Source organism: Oncorhynchus gorbuscha, linkage group LG11, assembly GCF_021184085.1.
Source record: "Oncorhynchus gorbuscha isolate QuinsamMale2020 ecotype Even-year linkage group LG11, OgorEven_v1.0, whole genome shotgun sequence".
Lineage (NCBI taxonomy): Eukaryota > Metazoa > Chordata > Actinopteri > Salmoniformes > Salmonidae > Oncorhynchus > Oncorhynchus gorbuscha.
In genome coordinates this window covers 20,070,949-20,093,362 of record NC_060183.1, presented here as the reverse complement: position 1 = coordinate 20,093,362, position 22,414 = coordinate 20,070,949, and the positions used below count along the sequence as shown (strand labels likewise).

The 22,414-nt window shown below is 39.1% G+C and overlaps 2 protein-coding genes across 2 annotated transcripts in view; both read left to right on the top strand.

Moving 5' to 3' along the window:
• Window positions 1-467: 467 nt before the first annotated feature.
• On the top strand, window positions 468-3,144 carry LOC124047577 (putative protein PTGES3L). The gene is made up of 7 exons (XM_046367886.1): window positions 468-623; window positions 861-974; window positions 1,352-1,418; window positions 1,578-1,679; window positions 2,008-2,097; window positions 2,191-2,253; window positions 2,398-3,144. Exons 1-7 carry the CDS (start codon window positions 583-585, stop codon window positions 2,404-2,406), a joined length of 486 nt encoding a protein of 161 aa, XP_046223842.1. The 5' UTR covers window positions 468-582; the 3' UTR covers window positions 2,407-3,144.
• Window positions 3,145-15,393: 12,249 nt separating this feature from the next.
• LOC124048234 (formin-like protein 1) overlaps window positions 15,394-22,414 on the top strand; it is a 44,276-nt gene continuing 37,255 nt past the window's right edge. Inside the window, exon 1 of the mRNA XM_046368819.1 lies at window positions 15,394-16,243. Within this exon, the coding sequence (XP_046224775.1) occupies window positions 16,085-16,243 (159 nt within the window). The 5' untranslated portion in view covers window positions 15,394-16,084. The remainder of the gene's footprint in view (window positions 16,244-22,414) is intronic.

Here is a 22,414-nt window from a genome sequence, read left to right as displayed (position 1 = left end):
TTGCATTTATTGAGACAACTTATGGAAATGCAATGAAATTACAAGTATCCATGTAATACTATTTTCATCCACTTACCTATTGAAATAATAGTAATATGTAGCAATGTCCCACATTTTGTAGGCATCTGGTGTGTGACTGTTGTGTGACTTCCTTCCACAACTTTGAGTCTATTTGTATTCCAATTCTGACCAATAATAAGCATATTGACAATAAGTTCTTCAATCCTATTTAAAAATGGCAAATGAGGCAGCTATCAGTTTCCGTCTGTCTTCTGGCAAGTTTTTCATTTTCCTCCCCCATCTTCTTGAGTTCACAGAAGGTGGGGTGGTCCTGGAGTGAAAACTGAAAATGCCCCTTCTTTCCAGAGAGTTCCACTACAGCCTATAGGGATAGGGAAGTGGAGGGGGGAGGGGATATGTACCCTTAGCAGCTGATACCAGCTGATCTAAAAATAGTGCAGGTCCTAGTAGATAGACTGCTAACTATTCTGAGTAGGCTACTTGCTTTCTCAGTCAACTTCAAAAGAACCATAAACGTCCAGGAGCATATTATCTCCCTAGAATCAACAAAGTACCAACAAGATGGCCATGTTACCAAAAAACCTTCCCAGACCAGAGGAGTGGTATGTATTGCTAAGAAGCAGTATTCTAATTTGACAGACTAGGTTTATACACTAGCGCTGTAAAATGAAGTTTCCAGGTCTCTTACCCCATGTGCTTTTAGTCAGTCGGTAGATCCCTTTGTAAATTGGGCATATAATGCAAATGAAAATACATTTTGTTACATTATAATAAAATTGTATTTAGTGATTACAATATTAACAATATTTTAATGATGATTTGTTTGTTTTTATCGATAGTCAAGGAGCACAGACTCTATGGTATGACAAGAAGAAATATGTGGCCATCAACTTCATGGTGCAAAACCCCAAGGATGTTGAGGTTGATATTCAGGATACCTATATAGTTTTAAGGTGAGTTTGATCAATTTGTAAACCTAAAGTGTGTGATCTAGCAAGTTATGTTAGTCTAAATAGTGTCTAAATTGTGTGTGTGTGTGTGTGTGTGTGTGTGTGTGTGTGTGTGTGTGTGTGTGTGTGTGTGTGTGTGTGTGTGTGTGTGTGTGTGTGTGTGTGTGTGTGTGTGTGTGTGTGTGTGTGTGTGTGTGTGTGTGTGTGTGTGTGTGTGCGTGTGCGTGCGTGCATGTGATTTCACAAACAGGCCTGTGTTATCACTCTATAATGACTTGTACATTGCTCTTATAAATAGTATATGTTATTATTGTAAAGTGTTGTGTTATAGCCTACGTTTAATGACATTGTATGTCTCTGTGGATTTGTGTCTATGACAGTTGCAAAGACGTTGATGACAACAACATGTACAATCACATTTACTTCTACGACAAAGTAATGAAATTCGTAAGGACTTTTTTTTTCGTATAAAAGTTAATTTGCTCCTCACAACTAACATAGAAAACACTATGCTTCAGTATTCAGCACTGTAATGTATTAAAAACCAGATATAAGTTACAGAGCATTATGGATACTGTAGTACATCACTGTGTATTTCTCTAACAGGACTCTCAAGTGAAAATCTATGATCGCAGTATCCACATCTTGATCAGGAAGGTTAAAGAAAATGTAGCATGGCCTCGCCTTCAGAAAGATGCCAATCTCAAGGTACTGGAACATTTGGTCTTCCGCTGAGAATAGTTAAGAGCAATGTAAGGGTGGACAAATGCTTCATGTGTTGAAGGTAGACTCAGCAATATGACATCATCATTAACAGTGGGGCGACAAAGACAATTTGTGCCCAACCCTTGGGGCATGCTCACACTGGAAAGAGACAATTGTCTTTGCTGATTCAAATGATTTTATTGCTGACTTCTGAAAACAGAAAGTCACCATGCGATGCTATGAAGCCGTCATATTACAGAGTCTCTCTTCGACCAGAAAGAATGTCTATCAACATGTTCCCTCTCTTCCATCATTATTATGCCCCTTGTAGCCAAATTGGATGGCTGTAGACTTCGAAAACTGGAGAGACTGGGCGAACGAAGAGGATGAGGGAATGGCGGAGTACGAACAATATGTGGAAGTAAGTGTAACTCTGCCAAATAGGCTTATGTCTATGTTTGAAGGTTTGCACATCTTACGGAGTGTGACTTTAATTCATGGTTTTCCATTTCAGATGATTCAGGATATAGGGAGCAAGAAAGGAGCGCCACCTGCGATGGATGATCTTGATGATCTGGTTAGTACAGCAAGAATATACCTCCAACTCACCTAAAAGCATTTTCCAACAGTCCTTATTAGGGGCATATTTATTAGCCTACCTCTCACTTGTCTTTGTCAGCAAGTAAAGCGAGTTGATAAAATGAGTTGAATCTTTTCACAGAGTGATTGAACATTTCTGAAGAGAGCCTTTCTCTGCATTGGACGTGATGGACGTGGATTGAGTCGTCCAAGCCATGTCGATGGACTTTGTGTATTTCCTGATGATGGTTTGCTATGGATGTGATGTGAATGAATGCTGTGTATTGCTAAATGTGTTTTCACTGGTGATGTTTTCTGTGTAATTTATCATGTTTTATTGAATGTATTATTTATTAAATCAACTGAAGCAGGGGCATCATGCAACCCCAAAATCTGAGGGGGTACAAAGACAAAGAACAGGATGGCTGGGGGGTGGTGGCCATATGTTGGAGAATTGTGCATATTTCAAACATCTGAAATAGATTTTCCCTGCTATCTAGAGCCATATTCATTTTTCTTAATTCTTTGTAAAAAAACATGTCTATTTTTCCTGCATATCTAAGCTCAAATCTGGGTAAAAGATTGAAAGGAATGAGAGTCTTATTCAGTATATTTACAGTTATTTTTTTTTTTTATAGTCTACCAACTTTTCCTGCAGGCATGTCTATAGTCATGCAGATAGTTAGACAAGCTAGCTACTTGATTGATAGCCTGAAATGGCCTCTTGGTAGTTAGTTGGGAGATTGGGAACCTATCTGGGCTAGCTAAAGCCAACTCTATAATATTGCTTAGTGATTACCTTTTACTGCAGTGGGCTAAATCAGGGTCACACAGAGTATTTCTGGGTAGTCTTAAACAAATCTACTTTGAAATAAAAGTATACACCTCACACACATGGTTATGAGCTTAAAAAATGAAGACACCTGTTCCATGTCAAATATTGAGTTGACATGTGTAAAAATGTTAGTTTGCATCCCAATATTGCACATTATATACATCACAGAAGACGGAAATATAACAAAATGGTTTGACATAGAAACACCAGATTTTTGGTATTATTTAAGGTTTAGTAATTATGAAATTAAAAAAAATATTAACATTCCACCCATGTGGCCACTAGAGGGCGGTTTAGTCATTCAACTGCAGAAAAGGGTCGACAAACAGGGCAGATCTAAGGGCACGTGCCCCTGTGCCCCCTATGGGCATGACGCCTCTGAACTGAAGTCTTTTTTATACTTAACTGTTATGTAATAATCTAGTATATTGAAGCTTGAAATGTAACAGCCAGATCACACCCTATAGGCCAAACAGTACATTAATGAATTGACTTAATCAATTAAATCTATATTTGAAAGGCAAACCTTTTGGATAAAAGCTGTGCACTATGAACTTTTGTATACTGCTAATACTGCTTTTATTATTTTTTTTGCTCAAAACAACGTTTTTCTGTACATAAGTTACAAAATAATTCTCTAAAGAGGGTGAATTCTCATTGCAGAAACAATAAATATTGGGGCAGCACATCAATCTGGTCCACACTGATTTATTTCAGTGTGTAAAAAAAATACTGGTCACCAAACAATTTGGCCAGGTAAAACATTTTTGAACACACATTTCATGATATGACGGTAGCCTACCTTTTGGGCTTTACATGGGAGATTTGTCATTTATTTCACGAGTCTAGGTCGATTTTCAAGCATTTGCAACGAAGAGTCATTTGAGAGCCAAATGAGCCTCTCTTTTATGTGAATGGAGCCAAAACAGCCAGCTCACCGAAAAGACTTGGAATGCCCATCACACCTAATACCAGTAGGGGGCATCGTGGCACCCTTATGGTGTGCACTCTGAAAATGTTATTTTATGGACATGGCCTGTGTGTACAACAGGGCTAATAACACATCCAATGCTAATTGTATTAATAGCCAGATATTGTTGGGTAAGTCATCTGTTTTACATATTGTAACGCTATATGGGCCACCATGTTTGAGTGTATATACACTTTTAAACTAAAGACACTTGACAAGCGAGAACAAATCAATCATTCTTGTGATTGAAAAGCAGCCCATTCCATAACAGACATTTAGATTGCAGTTTGAATTTTGTATTCATTTTCGATACATTCAGAGCCTTGTTTTGAAAAAGCTCAATCGTTTAATCTGTGTCTCATTAGGACACCATCTAAACTGATTTTACAGTCCCTTATTGCATAGCTTTGAGTGGGATCAAAAACAAGTAATAATAATAATAATATATGCCATTTAGCAGACGCTTTTATCCAAAGCGACTTACAGTCATGTGTGCATACATTCTACAAGTATTAGTGAGGTACTCAAAGTCAAACTTTATTTGTCACATGCGCCGAATACAACAGGTGAAATGCTTACTTGCAAGCCCTTAACCAACAATGAAGCTCAATAGGGTTCAGAAAGAATGACCAAATAAACTACAGTAATAAATCAAATGTAACACAATAACATAACAATAACGAGGCTATATACATTGTGTACCGAGTCAATGTGAGGGGTACAGGTTAGTCAAGGAAATGTGTACATGTAGGTAGGTATGGGTAAAGTGACTAATTGTAGATAATAAACAACGAGTGGCAGCATACTTTGAAAAAGGGACAACACTTTCGGAGTCTCTCTTTTCCCAATTTGCCGAGAACGACTGTTCAGAATCCATGGCTACATTGCACGAATCTTACGGACATACAGGTCATTCATTGTGGCTGTTAAAGAATGGTAAAAAAACAGTGGGTTAACTGCCTTGTTCAGGGGCAGAATGACAGATTTTTACCTTGTCTGCTCGGGGATTCAATCTTGCAACATTTCGGTTACTAGTTCAATGCTCTAACCACTAGGCTACCTGCCGCCCCACCTATGCTGTTTGGTCAAAAAGAGTATGACATTGTTGCCGCCCGTAGCATTGAATGTATGGGAAGCCAGCCAGCAATTGGCCTCCCTTGATATTTAAAAATAGATAAATAATAGCCAATCAGTGTCGAGCAAAACTGAGCGAGCTCAGCTGTGAATGGTCCTGGCACACCAAAAAAAAAGTGGAAAGGAAAGTCAGCTTGGATTTGGCTTCACACCAATCACACTAGTCACCTACCTACTCCACCACTACTAGTCACCTACCTGCTCCCTCCTCCCCCCTGCTACTCCCCCTATGAACATTCCCTCCAGTCTTTTTTCTGCCTACACCCCAATGGACATGTATTTATTAATTACTGCTACAGTTGTTATGATGTATATATTTCTATTTCTATTGTTTTTTTTAATGAGCCTGCAACCGTGTACATGTGACTGTTAAACACTGAATCCCTGAATTGACAGAAAACTAGAATTGTTGCATCTCGTTGTGCTGTTATCCTCCGGTGGCAATCTTGTAAAATCGTCCCTGTTCTAAATCAGCCATGGATGGAGATAGGGATTCATTCTGGCATGTGGTTTGACTTAATTCTCAGTACTGGCCAATGATTATAACGGAGATTCTGATCCAACCATAAATGCATACACTGTGCTCCTTGCCTGAGAAGATGGACTTTCGATATGTAGCTAGATGTAGTAGGCTAATGTTAAGTAGCTGGCTTATCGTTGCCCATGAGAGGAAGTTAGGCTAGAGAGCAAGTATTTTAGCCAGGTATCATAGGAAAACTAAAACTACAAGTGTGTACTTTATGACGGAGCCATAGTCTGTTAAAAGCAACATGAAGGAGGCGGATGGCATTGGCGTTTCTCTACAAGTAGGGTGAGTGAACATGTCTCTTTTGCACCTACGGACGCACACACACAACACACACACACACACACACACACACACACACACACACACACACACACACACACACACACACACACACACACACACACACACACACACACACACACACACACACACACACACACACACACACACGCACACGCACACGCACACACACACACACACACACACACACACACAGAGAGAGAGAAATCAGTACCATGGACAGCCTCATCATATTTAGCTTACATTGATTGATTGGACTAAATTGTTTTTTGGTATATTTTAGTTGTCACTGTATTAGACTACGCATAGGTGATTAAAACAATGCAATTGTCACCACACATAGGTTGTAATTTGGCTTTTTATCCCTTGCTTTGCTTTCCCAGTGATTTTATCAATAATATAACACTCATTAAAGCTTTACTACTACTTTACTAACTATTACTTTACATTACTATTACTTATTATTACAGGCATCAATATAACACTCAATACTCATTAAAGCTTTACTACTACTTTACATTACTATTACTTTACATTACTATTACTTTACATTACTATTACAGGCATCAATATAACACTCATTAAAGCTTTACTACTACTTTACTTACTATTACTTTACATTACTATGACTTATTATTACAGGTATCAATAAAACACTCAATACTCATTAAAGCTTTACTACTACTTTACATTACTATTACTTTACATTACTATTACTTATTATTACAGGCATCAATATAACACTCATTAAAGCTTTACTACTACTTTACTTACTATTACTTTACATTACTATGACTTATTATTACAGGTATCAATAAAACACTCAATACTCATTAAAGCTTTACTACTACTTTACATACTACTACTTTACTATTACTTATTATTACAGGTATCAATATAACACTCATTAAAGCTTTACTACTACTTTACATACTACTACTTTACTATTACTTATTATTACAGGTATCAATATAACACACATTAAAGCTTTACTACTACTTTACTTACTATACTATTACTCATTATTACAGGTATCAATATAACACTCATTAAAGCTTTACTACTACTTTACTTACTACTACTTTACATTACTATTACTTATTATTACAGGTATCAATATAACACTCAATACTCATTAAAGCTTTACTACTACTTTACTTACTATTACTTTACATTACTATTACAGGTATCAATATAACACTCAATACTCATTAAAGCTTTTCTACTACTTTACTTACTATTACTTTACTTATTATTACAGGTATTGTTACGCACGCCTCTATGAAGAGGGAACGCAACACCCTGCTACAACTAAACTCTCCGTGAAGTGAACAAGGTATGGACTGTAGGTGCAAGTAAGGATGACAACAGGCAGAATGTGGTACTGTTTACAAGGACTTTATTCCTTTACACGGTAATATGGGGAAAAGGGGCTGGATGGAACCAAAGCAAAGAAAGTAAATCTCAATGCCCCCTCTCCTATCTTACCTGCCTACCCACTACTTACCTAATTTAGCACCACCTGGTGCCCTAACCAAAATACAGGGGGTGGTCCGCCCAGGTCTTACCTAGTGTGCCTAGACAGCGAATATGCTACGGTATATGTATGCCCGCGGGCCTCTTGCCTAGGCACTCCCTAGGTGCCTTCCCCTTCTCCCCTGGGAACAAATGAAACAGAATATTAAACAATTTCACAAACAAACTAAGAAACAAAGGACATCAAATAAGCTCTAGCTGAGCAACAAACTCACAAAACATACCAACTCTCAGCAATGAACTCCCAGCAAAATCAACCTCTATCAAAATCTCTCTAGCAAAATCTCTGCAATGACCTCCCAGCAAAATCTCTAGCAAATCTACTTCCAGCAAAATCTATAGCAAATCTACCTCCAGCAAAATCTCTAGCAAATCTGCCTTCAGCAAAATCTCTCTCTCCTGAACAGAACACTGGCTTTTATATAGCTTCAGATTGAATGGGTATTTGCAACGAAGAGTCATTTGAGAGCCAAATGAGCCTCTCTTTTATGTGAATGGAGCCAAAACAGCCAGCTCACCGAAAAGACTTGGAATGCCCATCACACCTAATACCAGTAGGGGGCATCGTGGCACCCTTATGGTGTGCACTCTGAAAATGTTATTTTATGGACATGGCCTGTGTGTACAACAGGGCTAATAACACATCCAATGCTAATTGTATTAATAGCCAGATATTGTTGGGTAAGTCATCTGTTTTACATATTGTAACGCTATATGGGCCACCATGTTTGAGTGTATATACACTTTTAAACTAAAGACACTTGACAAGCGAGAACAAATCAATCATTCTTGTGATTGAAAAGCAGCCCATTCCATAACAGACATTTAGATTGCAGTTTGAATTTTGTATTCATTTTCGATACATTCAGAGCCTTGTTTTGAAAAAGCTCAATCGTTTAATCTGTGTCTCATTAGGACACCATCTAAACTGATTTTACAGTCCCTTATTGCATAGCTTTGAGTGGGATCAAAAACAAGTAATAATAATAATAATATATGCCATTTAGCAGACGCTTTTATCCAAAGCGACTTACAGTCATGTGTGCATACATTCTACAAGTATTAGTGAGGTACTCAAAGTCAAACTTTATTTGTCACATGCGCCGAATACAACAGGTGAAATGCTTACTTGCAAGCCCTTAACCAACAATGAAGCTCAATAGGGTTCAGAAAGAATGACCAAATAAACTACAGTAATAAATCAAATGTAACACAATAACATAACAATAACGAGGCTATATACATTGTGTACCGAGTCAATGTGAGGGGTACAGGTTAGTCAAGGAAATGTGTACATGTAGGTAGGTATGGGTAAAGTGACTAATTGTAGATAATAAACAACGAGTGGCAGCATACTTTGAAAAAGGGACAACACTTTCGGAGTCTCTCTTTTCCCAATTTGCCGAGAACGACTGTTCAGAATCCATGGCTACATTGCACGAATCTTACGGACATACAGGTCATTCATTGTGGCTGTTAAAGAATGGTAAAAAAACAGTGGGTTAACTGCCTTGTTCAGGGGCAGAATGACAGATTTTTACCTTGTCTGCTCGGGATTCAATCTTGCAACATTTCGGTTACTAGTTCAATGCTCTAACCACTAGGCTACCTGCCGCCCCACCTATGCTGTTTGGTCAAAAAGAGTATGACATTGTTGCCGCCCGTAGCATTGAATGTATGGGAAGCCAGCCAGCAATTGGCCTCCCTTGATATTTAAAAATAGATAAATAATAGCCAATCAGTGTCGAGCAAAACTGAGCGAGCTCAGCTGTGAATGGTCCTGGCACACCAAAAAAAAGTGGAAAGGAAAGTCAGCTTGGATTTGGCTTCACACCAATCACACTAGTCACCTACCTACTCCACCACTACTAGTCACCTACCTGCTCCCTCCTCCCCCCTGCTACTCCCCCTATGAACATTCCCTCCAGTCTTTTTTCTGCCTACACCCCAATGGACATGTATTTATTAATTACTGCTACAGTTGTTATGATGTATATATTTCTATTTCTATTGTTTTTTTTAATGAGCCTGCAACCGTGTACATGTGACTGTTAAACACTGAATCCCTGAATTGACAGAAAACTAGAATTGTTGCATCTCGTTGTGCTGTTATCCTCCGGTGGCAATCTTGTAAAATCGTCCCTGTTCTAAATCAGCCATGGATGGAGATAGGGATTCATTCTGGCATGTGGTTTGACTTAATTCTCAGTACTGGCCAATGATTATAACGGAGATTCTGATCCAACCATAAATGCATACACTGTGCTCCTTGCCTGAGAAGATGGACTTTCGATATGTAGCTAGATGTAGTAGGCTAATGTTAAGTAGCTGGCTTATCGTTGCCCATGAGAGGAAGTTAGGCTAGAGAGCAAGTATTTTAGCCAGGTATCATAGGAAAACTAAAACTACAAGTGTGTACTTTATGACGGAGCCATAGTCTGTTAAAAGCAACATGAAGGAGGCGGATGGCATTGGCGTTTCTCTACAAGTAGGGTGAGTGAACATGTCTCTTTTGCACCTACGGACGCATGAACACACACACACACACACACACACACACACACACACACACACACACACACACACACACACACACACACACACACACACACACACACACACACACACACACACACACACACACACACACACACACACACACACACACGCACACACACACACACACACACACACAGAGAGAGAGAAATCAGTACCATGGACAGCCTCATCATATTTAGCTTACATTGATTGATTGGACTAAATTGTTTTTTGGTATATTTTAGTTGTCACTGTATTAGACTACGCATAGGTGATTAAAACAATGCAATTGTCACCACACATAGGTTGTAATTTGGCTTTTTATCCCTTGCTTTGCTTTCCCAGTGATTTTATCAATAATATAACACTCATTAAAGCTTTACTACTACTTTACTAACTATTACTTTACATTACTATTACTTATTATTACAGGCATCAATATAACACTCAATACTCATTAAAGCTTTACTACTACTTTACATTACTATTACTTTACATTACTATTACTTTACATTACTATTACAGGCATCAATATAACACTCATTAAAGCTTTACTACTACTTTACTTACTATTACTTTACATTACTATGACTTATTATTACAGGTATCAATAAAACACTCAATACTCATTAAAGCTTTACTACTACTTTACATTACTATTACTTTACATTACTATTACTTATTATTACAGGCATCAATATAACACTCATTAAAGCTTTACTACTACTTTACTTACTATTACTTTACATTACTATGACTTATTATTACAGGTATCAATAAAACACTCAATACTCATTAAAGCTTTACTACTACTTTACATACTACTACTTTACTATTACTTATTATTACAGGTATCAATATAACACTCATTAAAGCTTTACTACTACTTTACATACTACTACTTTACTATTACTTATTATTACAGGTATCAATATAACACACATTAAAGCTTTACTACTACTTTACTTACTATACTATTACTCATTATTACAGGTATCAATATAACACTCATTAAAGCTTTACTACTACTTTACTTACTACTACTTTACATTACTATTACTTATTATTACAGGTATCAATATAACACTCAATACTCATTAAAGCTTTACTACTACTTTACTTACTATTACTTTACATTACTATTACAGGTATCAATATAACACTCAATACTCATTAAAGCTTTTCTACTACTTTACTTACTATTACTTTACTTATTATTACAGGTATTGTTACGCACGCCTCTATGAAGAGGGAACGCAACACCCTGCTACAACTAAACTCTCCGTGAAGTGAACAAGGTATGGACTGTAGGTGCAAGTAAGGATGACAACAGGCAGAATGTGGTACTGTTTACAAGGACTTTATTCCTTTACACGGTAATATGGGGAAAAGGGGCTGGATGGAACCAAAGCAAAGAAAGTAAATCTCAATGCCCCCCCTCTCCTATCTTACCTGCCTACCCACTACTTACCTAATTTAGCACCACCTGGTGCCCTAACCAAAATACAGGGGGTGGTCCGCCCAGGTCTTACCTAGTGTGCCTAGACAGCGAATATGCTACGGTATATGTATGCCCGCGGGCCTCTTGCCTAGGCACTCCCTAGGTGCCTTCCCCTTCTCCCCTGGGAACAAATGAAACAGAATATTAAACAATTTCACAAACAAACTAAGAAACAAAGGACATCAAATAAGCTCTAGCTGAGCAACAAACTCACAAAACATACCAACTCTCAGCAATGAACTCCCAGCAAAATCAACCTCTATCAAAATCTCTCTAGCAAAATCTCTGCAATGACCTCCCAGCAAAATCTCTAGCAAATCTACTTCCAGCAAAATCTATAGCAAATCTACCTCCAGCAAAATCTCTAGCAAATCTGCCTTCAGCAAAATCTCTCTCTCCTGAACAGAACACTGGCTTTTATATAGCTTCAGATTGAATGGGTAATTGGAGACAGCTGTCTTGACGAGGGGGTGGGGTCAGCTCTCCAATTAGCCCTGGAGTCGACCAATCAGCTGCTTGAGGGATTTCAGGAAGCCATTTCCTGAAATAAACAAATGCAAACATACAAACTACAACACATAAACTGGGGAACCTAACAGTATCAATAAAACACTCATTAAAGCTTTACTACTACTTTACTTACTATTACTTTACTATTACTTATTATTACAGGTATCAATATAACACTCATTAAAGCTTTACTACTACTTTACTTACTATTACTTTACATTACTATTACTTATTATTCCAGGTATCAATATAACACTCATTAAAGCTTTACTACTACTTTACTTACTATTACTTTACATTACTATGACTTATTATTACAGGTATCAATATAACACTCATTAAAGCTTTACTACTACTTTACTTACTATTACTTTACTTTACTATTACTTATTATTACAGGTATCAATATAACACTCATTAAAGCTTTACTACTACTTTACTTACTATAACTTTACATTACTATTACTTATTATTACAGGTATCAATATAACACTCAATACTCATTAAAGCTTTACTACTACTTTACTTACTATTACTTTACATTACTATTACTCATTATTACAGGTACCAATATAACACTCATTAAAGCTTTACTACTACTTTACTTACTATTACTTTACATTACTATTACTTGTTATTACAGGTATCAATATAACACTCATTAAAGCTTTACTACTACTTTACTTACTATTACTTTACATTACTATTACTCATTATTACAGGTATCAATATAACACTCATTAAAGCTTTACTACTACTTTACTTACTATTACTTTACATTACTATTACTTATTATTACAGGTATCAATATAACACTCATTAAAGCTTTACTACTACTTTACTTACTATTACTTTACATTACTATTACTTATTATTACAGGTATCAATATAACACTCATTAAAGCTTTACTACTACTTTACATTACTATTACTTTACATTACTATTACTTATTATTACAGGTATCAATATAACACTCAATACTCATTAAAGCTTTACTACTACTTTACTTACTATTACTTTACATTACTATTACTTATTATTACAGGTATCAATATAACACTCATTAAAGCTTTACTACTACTTTACATTACTATTACTTTACTTTACTATGACTTATTATTACAGGTGTCAATATAACACTCGATACTCATTAAAGCTTTACTACTACTTTACTTACTATTACTTTACATTACTATTACTTATTATTACAGGTATCAATATAACAGTCATTAAAGCTTTACTACTACTTTACATTACTATTACTTTACTTTACTATTACTTATTATTACAGGTATCAATATAACACTCATTAAAGCTTTACTACTACTTTACTTACTATTACTTTACATTACTATTACTTATTATTACAGGTATCAATATAACACTCATTAAAGCTTTACTACTACTTTACTTACTATTACTTTACATTACTATTACTTATTATTACAGGTATCAATATAACACTCATTAAAGCTTTACTACTACTTTACATTACTATTACTTTACTTTACTATGACTTATTATTACAGGTGTCAATATAACCCTCAATACTCATTAAAGCTTTACTACTACTTTACTTACTATTACTTTACATTACTATTACTTATTATTACAGGTATCAATATAACACTCATTAAAGCTTTACTACTACTTTACTTACTATTACTTTACATTACTATTACTTATTATTACAGGTATCAATATAACACTCAATACTCATTAAAGCTTTACTACTACTTTACTTACTATTACTTTACATACTATTACTTATTATTACAGGTATCAATATAACACTCATTAAAGCTTTACTACTACTTTACTTACTATTACTTTACATTACTATTACTTATTATTACAGGTATCAATATAACACTCAATACTCATTAAAGCTTTACTACTACTTTACTTACTATTACTTTACTATTACTTTACTTACTATTACTTTACATTACTATTACTCATTATTACAGGTATCAATATAACACTCATTAAAGCTTTACTACTACTTTACTTACTATTACTTTACATTACTATTACTTATTATTACAGGTATCAATATAACACTCATTAAAGCTTTACTACTACTTTACTTACTATTACTTTACATTACTATTACTTATTATTACAGGTATCAATATAACACTCAATACTCATTAAAGCTTTACTACTACTTTACTTACTATTACTTTACATTACTACTACTTTACTTACTATTACTTTACATTACTATTACTTATTATTACAGGTATCAATATAACACTCATTAAAGCTTTACTTTACTATTACAGGTATCAATATAGCATTTATTAAATCCTTGCTTCCAGGTAATAAGCCTTTCAGTAACACACCAGTCACTCTAGTGGTAAGCCTGGATCATTAGCTGCCCTGTCCCTACCATGAGCGACACCTAGTACAGGTATCAACAGTTATGTCACTGCTATAGAACTTATGACTCTGACTTGATCCTGTTTTGAGTTATGCATTAGCTAACCTCACATCATGGGGCTGTTTTTATAGACTTTGGGCATTATGAGATTTCCAATGATGTAATACACTAGTCTAAATAAGGCTTTGATCTGCATTAGATCATGTTCAACAAGCTTACATTTTAGTCATTTAGCAGATTCACTTATCCAGAGCGACTTACAGTGAGTGCATACTTTTTCATACTCGTCCCCCGTGGGAATCAAACCCACAACCCTGGCGTTACAAACACCACAATCTGCCAGCTGAGCCACATGGGACCTGTAGAAGCTGTAGAAGTTATGCAGTACCTCCACTGTACCTCTGGCAAGGCAGGCTTCAACGTATTACTGCAACAGAACATTCCCTTGTTATTTTATTCAGCTCACACGTAGGATAAAAATCTCAAAAGAAATGGAATAGAAGATTATACAGGACTGTAACCTTTTGATGATGTTAAAGAGTCAATGCTGGACTTGTAGCACCCACTGTAAGACATTTGCATTGAAGACAACTGTTTGTCATCTAAGAGAAGGATGTTCTCTCCATCTCATGGTGTCCTTCTTCCCTCGGTCTCTGTAATAAAACACACCACAGAGTCTCTGGTTTTGAGAAGTCCCCTTCAACTGTACATGGAGGCACTAGGACCAAGGAAACACTATCACTCTCCTTTTCCTCTCTCTCTCTCTCTCTCTCTCTCTCTCTCTCTCTCTCTCTCTCTCTCTCTCTCTCTCTCTCTCTCTCTCTCTCTCTCTCTCTCTCTCTCTCTCTCTCTCTCTCTCGCTCTCGCTCTCGCTCTCGCTCTCTCTCTGGAAGAGCTGCCTATGCTGCTGTTGCCTCCCCTCTCTGTCTGTCCCTGCTTCGGAAGGTAGAGTAGTTGGCTGTGGACCTCTGCCTCCTTGTCCTCTTCTCTCCTCCTTTTTGACTACCAGGACACCAGTTAGCCCCAACGTCGTGTGTGGGCACCAGTCAGAAGAGAGTGGCTCCTACCTGTAAGTCCCCAAGGGTCTCTTTGCCAGCTACTGCTGCCACTCAGGAACAAGGGTACTTTTTTCCTTCTCACTTTTCATCCTTTCTTTTTCTGTTCAAGGCTTCTCTGCAGCTGTGGTAGGACTAGGAGTGTCACGCTCAAACTCTCCTGTGTCCTTCCTCTTTCTTGTTTGCTATCTCTCAATCTCTTGAAGGTTGTTCATGGTGCACAGGGACATTACTGACAGGTCTGAGTCATTTTGCATGATCACTTCCCCTGTCTGAGAGAATGAAGGAATAGGAACATTGGAGAAGATGATTCTTTGGGCTGGCCTGCTTCTCCTGGATTTTTGGAAATTCTCAACGGTCGCCAGTCAATGCCACATGGAGTCTCATCTCAACAGGAAAAGTAGTGGAAGGACACATTTTGTTCAGCACAAATTTTGAGTTCCAGTGCTGTGGAGTCGGACTGGACTCCTGTTTGGATTACTAGGGTTCGTGTCTGTGTGGAAGTAGCTGTAGAGTACCTGGCTCTGTGTAGTCATGGGCAATGCGGCTGGGAGTATGGAGTTTCCAATGGGGAAGGAGGGGAAGACAGTGTCGTTCCCCCCAGGCTCAGAAACCCCCCAGAAACAGGCGGCGGGGCCCAAAATTCCCATGCCGGCCGAAGAGGAGTTAGAGGAGCGCTTCAATGTGGTGCTGGTAAGTCGTCGTCACCCACACACAGACACACACGGCCCAGTTTATGGAGCCTGTGAGGGCACACATTCTCTTTTACACAGTCCCATACAGAAACTACAAACAACACAATACAAAGAAACAAAGAATGCTGAACATTTTGAAAATGTGCACATCCCCAGGACAGGCTTATCAACGAGCAGGGTACATAAAGTGACTGTGGAAAGATAAATAAGAATTCCTTTATTGTCTGGTTTCCAGAAGTATTGAGTTCATTGTAAGGTCAGTTGGGAATGGATAAAGAGGAAGCTCTAATCCATATTTGCAGTGGAGACGGCGTAATAAAAGGTTGCCACATACAAATATTACACTGCATTAACAGTGAGCCTGTGACATACGGTTTCTTTTTGTCATTCAAGTTTGCAGTGCAAAGATATTTGTGAATCCCCTAATCCCAATTAGTTGTACAATTTCACATTCATAACTTGAGTTTTGGTTTGTTATATCTACTACTGCAGTAGTACATCGTTGGACGATCCACTTTTGAAAAGATGGGATCCATCAACACCACTGCAGTAATATTAACAGTAAATCCAGCCATTCACCCCCTGACCATCTAACACTAACAATCCCTATTACTCGATGATAATTCCATAACCGAATTGATGACAAGTTGGACATTGCTCGACTCCATAACTTGATTTTCGTGTTACTCCCTTCACTGGGCCTATTGGTCCTTGTCTGCAAAAATATCTAATAAGGGCAGGCTATGACTGAACAACTGGTGTTGAAAGCCCAAAACCAATTAGGTCAACATATTTCTCCCTGATATCTCAGCTATGCTTGATATGTTGCTCAGTGTGATCAGTGCCATGATAGGCCTATAACATTTCATGCATTCTTGTCTTGAACTCGCACATCTATTTCCTTTACAGGTGCATTAGAGTGCGGTAAGTTCTAGAATGACGATGAATGCCGCATCCTCATTCCAGACCTACAGTACCAGTCAGAAGTTAGGACACAGCTACTCATTCAAGGGTTTTTCTTTATTTGGACTATTTTCTATTTTCTACTGAAGACATCGAAACTGTGGACTAACACATATGGAATCATGTAGTAACCAAAAAAGTGTTAAACAAATCCAAATATATTTTAGATTTTAGATTCTTCAATGCTGCCACCCTTTATTCTACAATGCAGAAAATAGTCAAATTAAAGAAAAACCTTTGAATGAGAAGGTGTCCAAATTTTTGACTGGTGCTGTATGTATTTGTCCTGTAGATTTGCATCATAGATATGGTAACAAATAGATGGTGAAAGAGAAGAAAGCTGCCTAACTTTGTGTCCATAGAAAACCTACCCACATTGTCAGTTTAACATTCTGACATAGGCTAACTTGGTTAAGTAGACTTATTCAAGGGCCTCCCAAGTGGCACAGTGGTCTGAGCCACTGCATCGCAGTGCTAGCTGTGCCACTAGAGATTCTGGGTTCGAGTTCAGGCTCTGTCGCAGTTGGCCGTGACCGGGAGACCCTTGGGGCGACGCACAATTGGCTCAGTGTCGTCCGGGATAAGGGAGGGTTTGGCCGGCAGGGATGTCCTAGTCCCATAGCGCACAAGCGACTCCTGTGGCGGGCCGGACTCATCATCATGCTGACACGATCGCCAGCTCTATGGTGTTTCCTCCGACCCATTGGTGTGTATGGCTTCCGGGTTAAGTGGGCATTGTATCAAGAAGCAGTGCGGCTTGGGTGGGTTGTGTTTCAGAGGACGCACTCTGTTACCGGGTGAGGGGGGGGGGCATTATGGGGGGCCAGCTAGGAATAAACGTCTAGAAACCAGAGTTGTTAATGTAATGAATCAACTTGGCAGGTGTCGAGGATCAAGAGCTTTGCATACAGCCAGTGCCAGCTGATGTGCTGTCAAACCAGGGTGGACTTCCCTGTGTGTATGTGTGTGCATGTGTGCATGCGCACGTGCGTGCGTCCAATGTGTTATAACATACGTATCAGCATGTCCGTGTGTGTTACATCTGCTGTACGATCCAACATTGTCTTAGTACGCATAAGCACACATGTTCCTCTGTACGACAATTTGCTACATCACTCTATTGCGGAGAGAACACTAAAGACAGATCATCCCCTACATCACACCCCCCCCCCTCCACACACACCCTTACCCGACGCCCACGGATCCACCCCCTCTTCATCTAATGCTGAGTGTGCATAGCAAATCTCTGCTGTGCCAAACGTCCTACTCTGGCTGCATTCCAAGCAGGCTGGCTGGGGTGCAGCAAAACGCCTAGATCTACAGATGAAGATGTGAAGTGCGGCTGTAGAACCATCACGGCCAGCCTGTCCCAGTGTTAATACATTAGAGACTATTAAACTATACCAGAGTGTCAGATGCCAATCACCCACAAGGGTGGCACTGCGGGTGTGTGTGTGTGTGTGTGTGTGTGTGTGTGTGTGTGTGTGTGTGTGTGTGTGTGTGTGTGTGTGTGTGTGTGTGTGTGTGTGTGTGTGTGTGTGTGTGTGTGTGTGTGTGTGTGTGTGTGTGTGTGTGTGTGTGTGTGTGTGTGTGTGTGTGTGTTCCTGTGTGCGCCTGCATGCGTGTGCTCGCTCGGGATTAGTATTCCATGAACAACCCATATGTTACATAATGATCGGGTTAAGTGCTGAAACTGAAGCAGTTTAGAATCTTAACTGCAGACATCAGGATGATGTCCTGTAAGTGGTCCAATAACAAGGTGCTTAAAGGGAAGCCTTGGCTCAACTCTGCTCACTCTCCCTATTCAAATTTACATTGAGCAGATCTCCTCTGCACTTTGCATACTCCTTTGCATATTTCCCAGTGGCCAATGGGTTAGTGGGTGGATGTGTAAATGTGGATCTGTGGATTTGTGTTCAGTAGATGAGCGTGTGTACGTGTGTGTGTGCCTGCGTATTCATGCCAGTCTGTATATGAGTGCATGAAAACATGTATTCCTTATTAGGATGCAGACTACCTGTGTGTTTGGAGTTTCTCACAAGTGTGTGAATTTACTTTGAGCATGTTTGTGTACACATGCGTGTATGAAAGTATGAAATGATAGGGTACCTCTGAGAAACTGACGGCGATTTTCTTTTCTGCTCCACTGAGGAGACAGGTGATAGGCTATCAGATAGCCAAGATGGCTCCCTAGACTGCACATTGGTGGGAGCCAACTCAGGTTTCCATTACAGAACCTCATACAAAGGACCTTTGTCAATAAAGACCCCTAAAGTCAGTTTGGTTGCCAGGTACAGCACATCAAGACTCTGAGTGAGACAGTAATGATTACAAAGTCTCAGCTCCTCCACCTGAATTGAAGGCTGGAATTTGACAGGATATTAATTTCCATGGTCAGTATAGACACTGTACATACTGTATGTAAATTCAATTTGCTATTAGTTTTATTAGGTCTAGTTTAACAAATAGCATGCAATGCAGTTTCTCATTCTCACCTTTGACCTCCCTTTCTCTAGTACACTCTTAGAGCCTCTTCACACTTTTGGTAAAGATACCATCGTCTACACATATTTCTCAAATATAATTTTGCGTACTCGCTACGTCTGGACCGCCCGCTATCAGCGGAGGTACCGCTCTACACTTGTCTGACAGTTACATCCCTTGATGCAGGGTTGTATGAACAGAATTGTCTCATTGAGCTAACACTCCTACCAGTATTCCAGTATTTCAATATTCAGACCCCAGTATTCAGACCTTTTACTCAGTATTTAGTTGAAGCACATTTGGCAGCGATTACAGCCTCAAGTCTTCTTGGCTATGATGCTACAAGCTTGGCACACCTGTATTTGGGGAGTTTCTCCCATTATTATCTGCAGATCCTCTCAAGCTCTGTCAGGTTGGATGAGGAGCGTTGCTGCACAGCTATTTTCTGGTCTCTCCAGAGATGTTCGATTGGGTTCAAGTCCAGGTTCTGGCTGGGCCACTCAAGGACATTCAGAGACTTGTCCCGAAGCCACTCCTGTGTTGTCTTGGCTGTGTGCATAGGGTCATTGTTCTGTTGGAAGGTGAACCTTCGCTCCATTCTGAGAGCCTGAGCGTTCTGGAGCAGGTTTTCATCAAGGATCTCTGTACTTTGCTCTGTTCATCTTTGCCTCGATCCTGACTAGTCTCCCAGTCCCTGCCGCTGAAAAATATCCCACAGCATGATGCTGCCACCACCATGCGTCAACGTAGGGATGGTGCCAGGCCTCCTCAAGACGTGACGCTTGGCATTCAGGCCAGTTCAATCTTGGTTTCATCAGACCAGAGAATCTAGTTTCTCATGGTCTGAGAGTCTTTAGGTGCCTTTAGGCAAGGGGCTGTCATGTGCCTTTTACTGAGGAGTGGTGTCCGTCTGGCCACTCCACCAAACAGGCCTGACTGGTGAAGTGCTGCAGAGATTGTTGTCCTTCTGGAAGGTTCTACCATCTCCACATAGAAACTCTAGAACACTGTCAGAGTGACCATCGGGTTCTTGGTCACCTCCCAGACCAAGGCCCTTCTCCCCCGATTGCTCAGTTTGGCTGGGCGGACAGCCCAGTCTTGGTGGTTCCAAATTTCTTCCATTTAAGAATGATGGAGGCCATGGAATTCTTGGGGACCCTCAATGCTGCATACATTTTTTGGTACCCTTCCCCAGATCTGTGCCTCGACACAATACTGTCTCGGAGCTCTAAGGACAATTCCTTCGAACTCATGGTTTGGTTTTTGCTCTGACATGCACTGTCAATTGTGGGACCTTATATAGACAGGTGTGTCCCTTTCCAAATCATGGCCAATCAATTGAATTTACTACAGGTGGACACTAATCAAGTTGTAGAAACCTCAAGGATGATCAATGGAAACAGGATGCACCTGAGCTCAATTTCGCGTCTCATAGTAAAGGGTCTGAATACTTGTGTAAATAAGGTATTTTTGTTTTTTATTTTTAATACATTTGCAAAAATGTCTTAAAACCTGTTTTCACTTTGTCATTATTGGGTATTTTTACTTAATCCATTTTAGAATAAGGCTGTAACATAACAAAATGTAGAAAAGGTCAAGGGGGCTGAATACTTTCTGAAGGCACTGTAAATGTTTTTGAAACAGGTGAAATGTACAGACATTTTACTAATATTTGATACTTTCTTTATTGAGTTTTTACCAGAAATTGGGGGAAACAACCTGTTACACTCTGAAATCATCACTGTAGCTGCCGGCTGTACTGAGCCATGTAAAACTATGGAAGCCCATCCCCACCATCCATTTTAGTTCATACAAATATGAGATGTTTTTTCATTTGTAGGTGGCACCATAGGTCCCATAGTGCTGCGGGGGGGGGGGGTTGTTTTCCTTCCTGACCTTGTAGTAGACTAACCTAACCAACTCCGGACACTAGTAGTAATTTATCAGATGTAAAAAACGGTTTTATATGGGCTATGATGGGACCAGATTATTTTTCTAATCAAGTCATATGGTAAAAAAACACCTGGAAAAACTCCTAGGGACGAAAACCTTAAAACCCTCTACACAGACAAAGAGACAACAACTCCGATTGGACAAAAACTATGCTCGCTGTATGAAGGGTTGCAGACAAATCCGTAGCCGATGTGAGCAAGACCTTTAAACAGGTCAACATTCACAAAGCCGCGGCGCAAGACGGATTACCATGACGTGTACTCGAAGCATGCCCGGACCAACTGGTAAGTGTCTTCAATGACATTTTCAATCTCTCCGTGACGAAGTCAGTAATACCTTTATCTTTAAGATAATAAGATAAGATAATACCTTTATCTTTAAAATAGACCACCATAGTCCCTGTGCCCAAGAAAGAGAAGGTAATCTGCCTCAATGATTACCACACCCTAGTACTCACGTCTGTAGCCATGAAGTGCTTTGTAAGGCTGGTCAATGGCTCTCATCAACACCATCATACTGGAAACCCTAGACCCACTCAAATTTGCATACCGCCCAACAGATCCACAGATGACTCAATTTCAATCGCACTCCACACTTCTCTCTCCCACTTCGACAAAAGGAACACCTATGTGAGAATGCTGTTCATTGACTACAGCTCAGCGTTCCACACCATAGTGCCCACAAAGCTCATCACTAAGCTAAGGACACTGGGACTGGGCACCTCAATCTGCAACTGGATCCTGGACTTCTTGATGGGCCGCCCCAGGTG

What these genes read in the sequence shown, in the direction of transcription:
- LOC124047577 (XM_046367886.1), top strand. Translation starts at nt 583, where the DNA reads ATGGCCATGTTACCAAAAAACCTTCCCAGACCAGAGGAGTG. An exon ending in GATACCTATATAGTTTTAAG is followed by an intron (nt 975 to 1,351) that starts GTGAGTTTGATC and finishes TGTCTATGACAG; the next exon opens with TTGCAAAGACGTTGATGACA. An exon ending in AGTACGAACAATATGTGGAA is followed by an intron (nt 2,098 to 2,190) that starts GTAAGTGTAACT and finishes TTTCCATTTCAG; the next exon opens with ATGATTCAGGATATAGGGAG.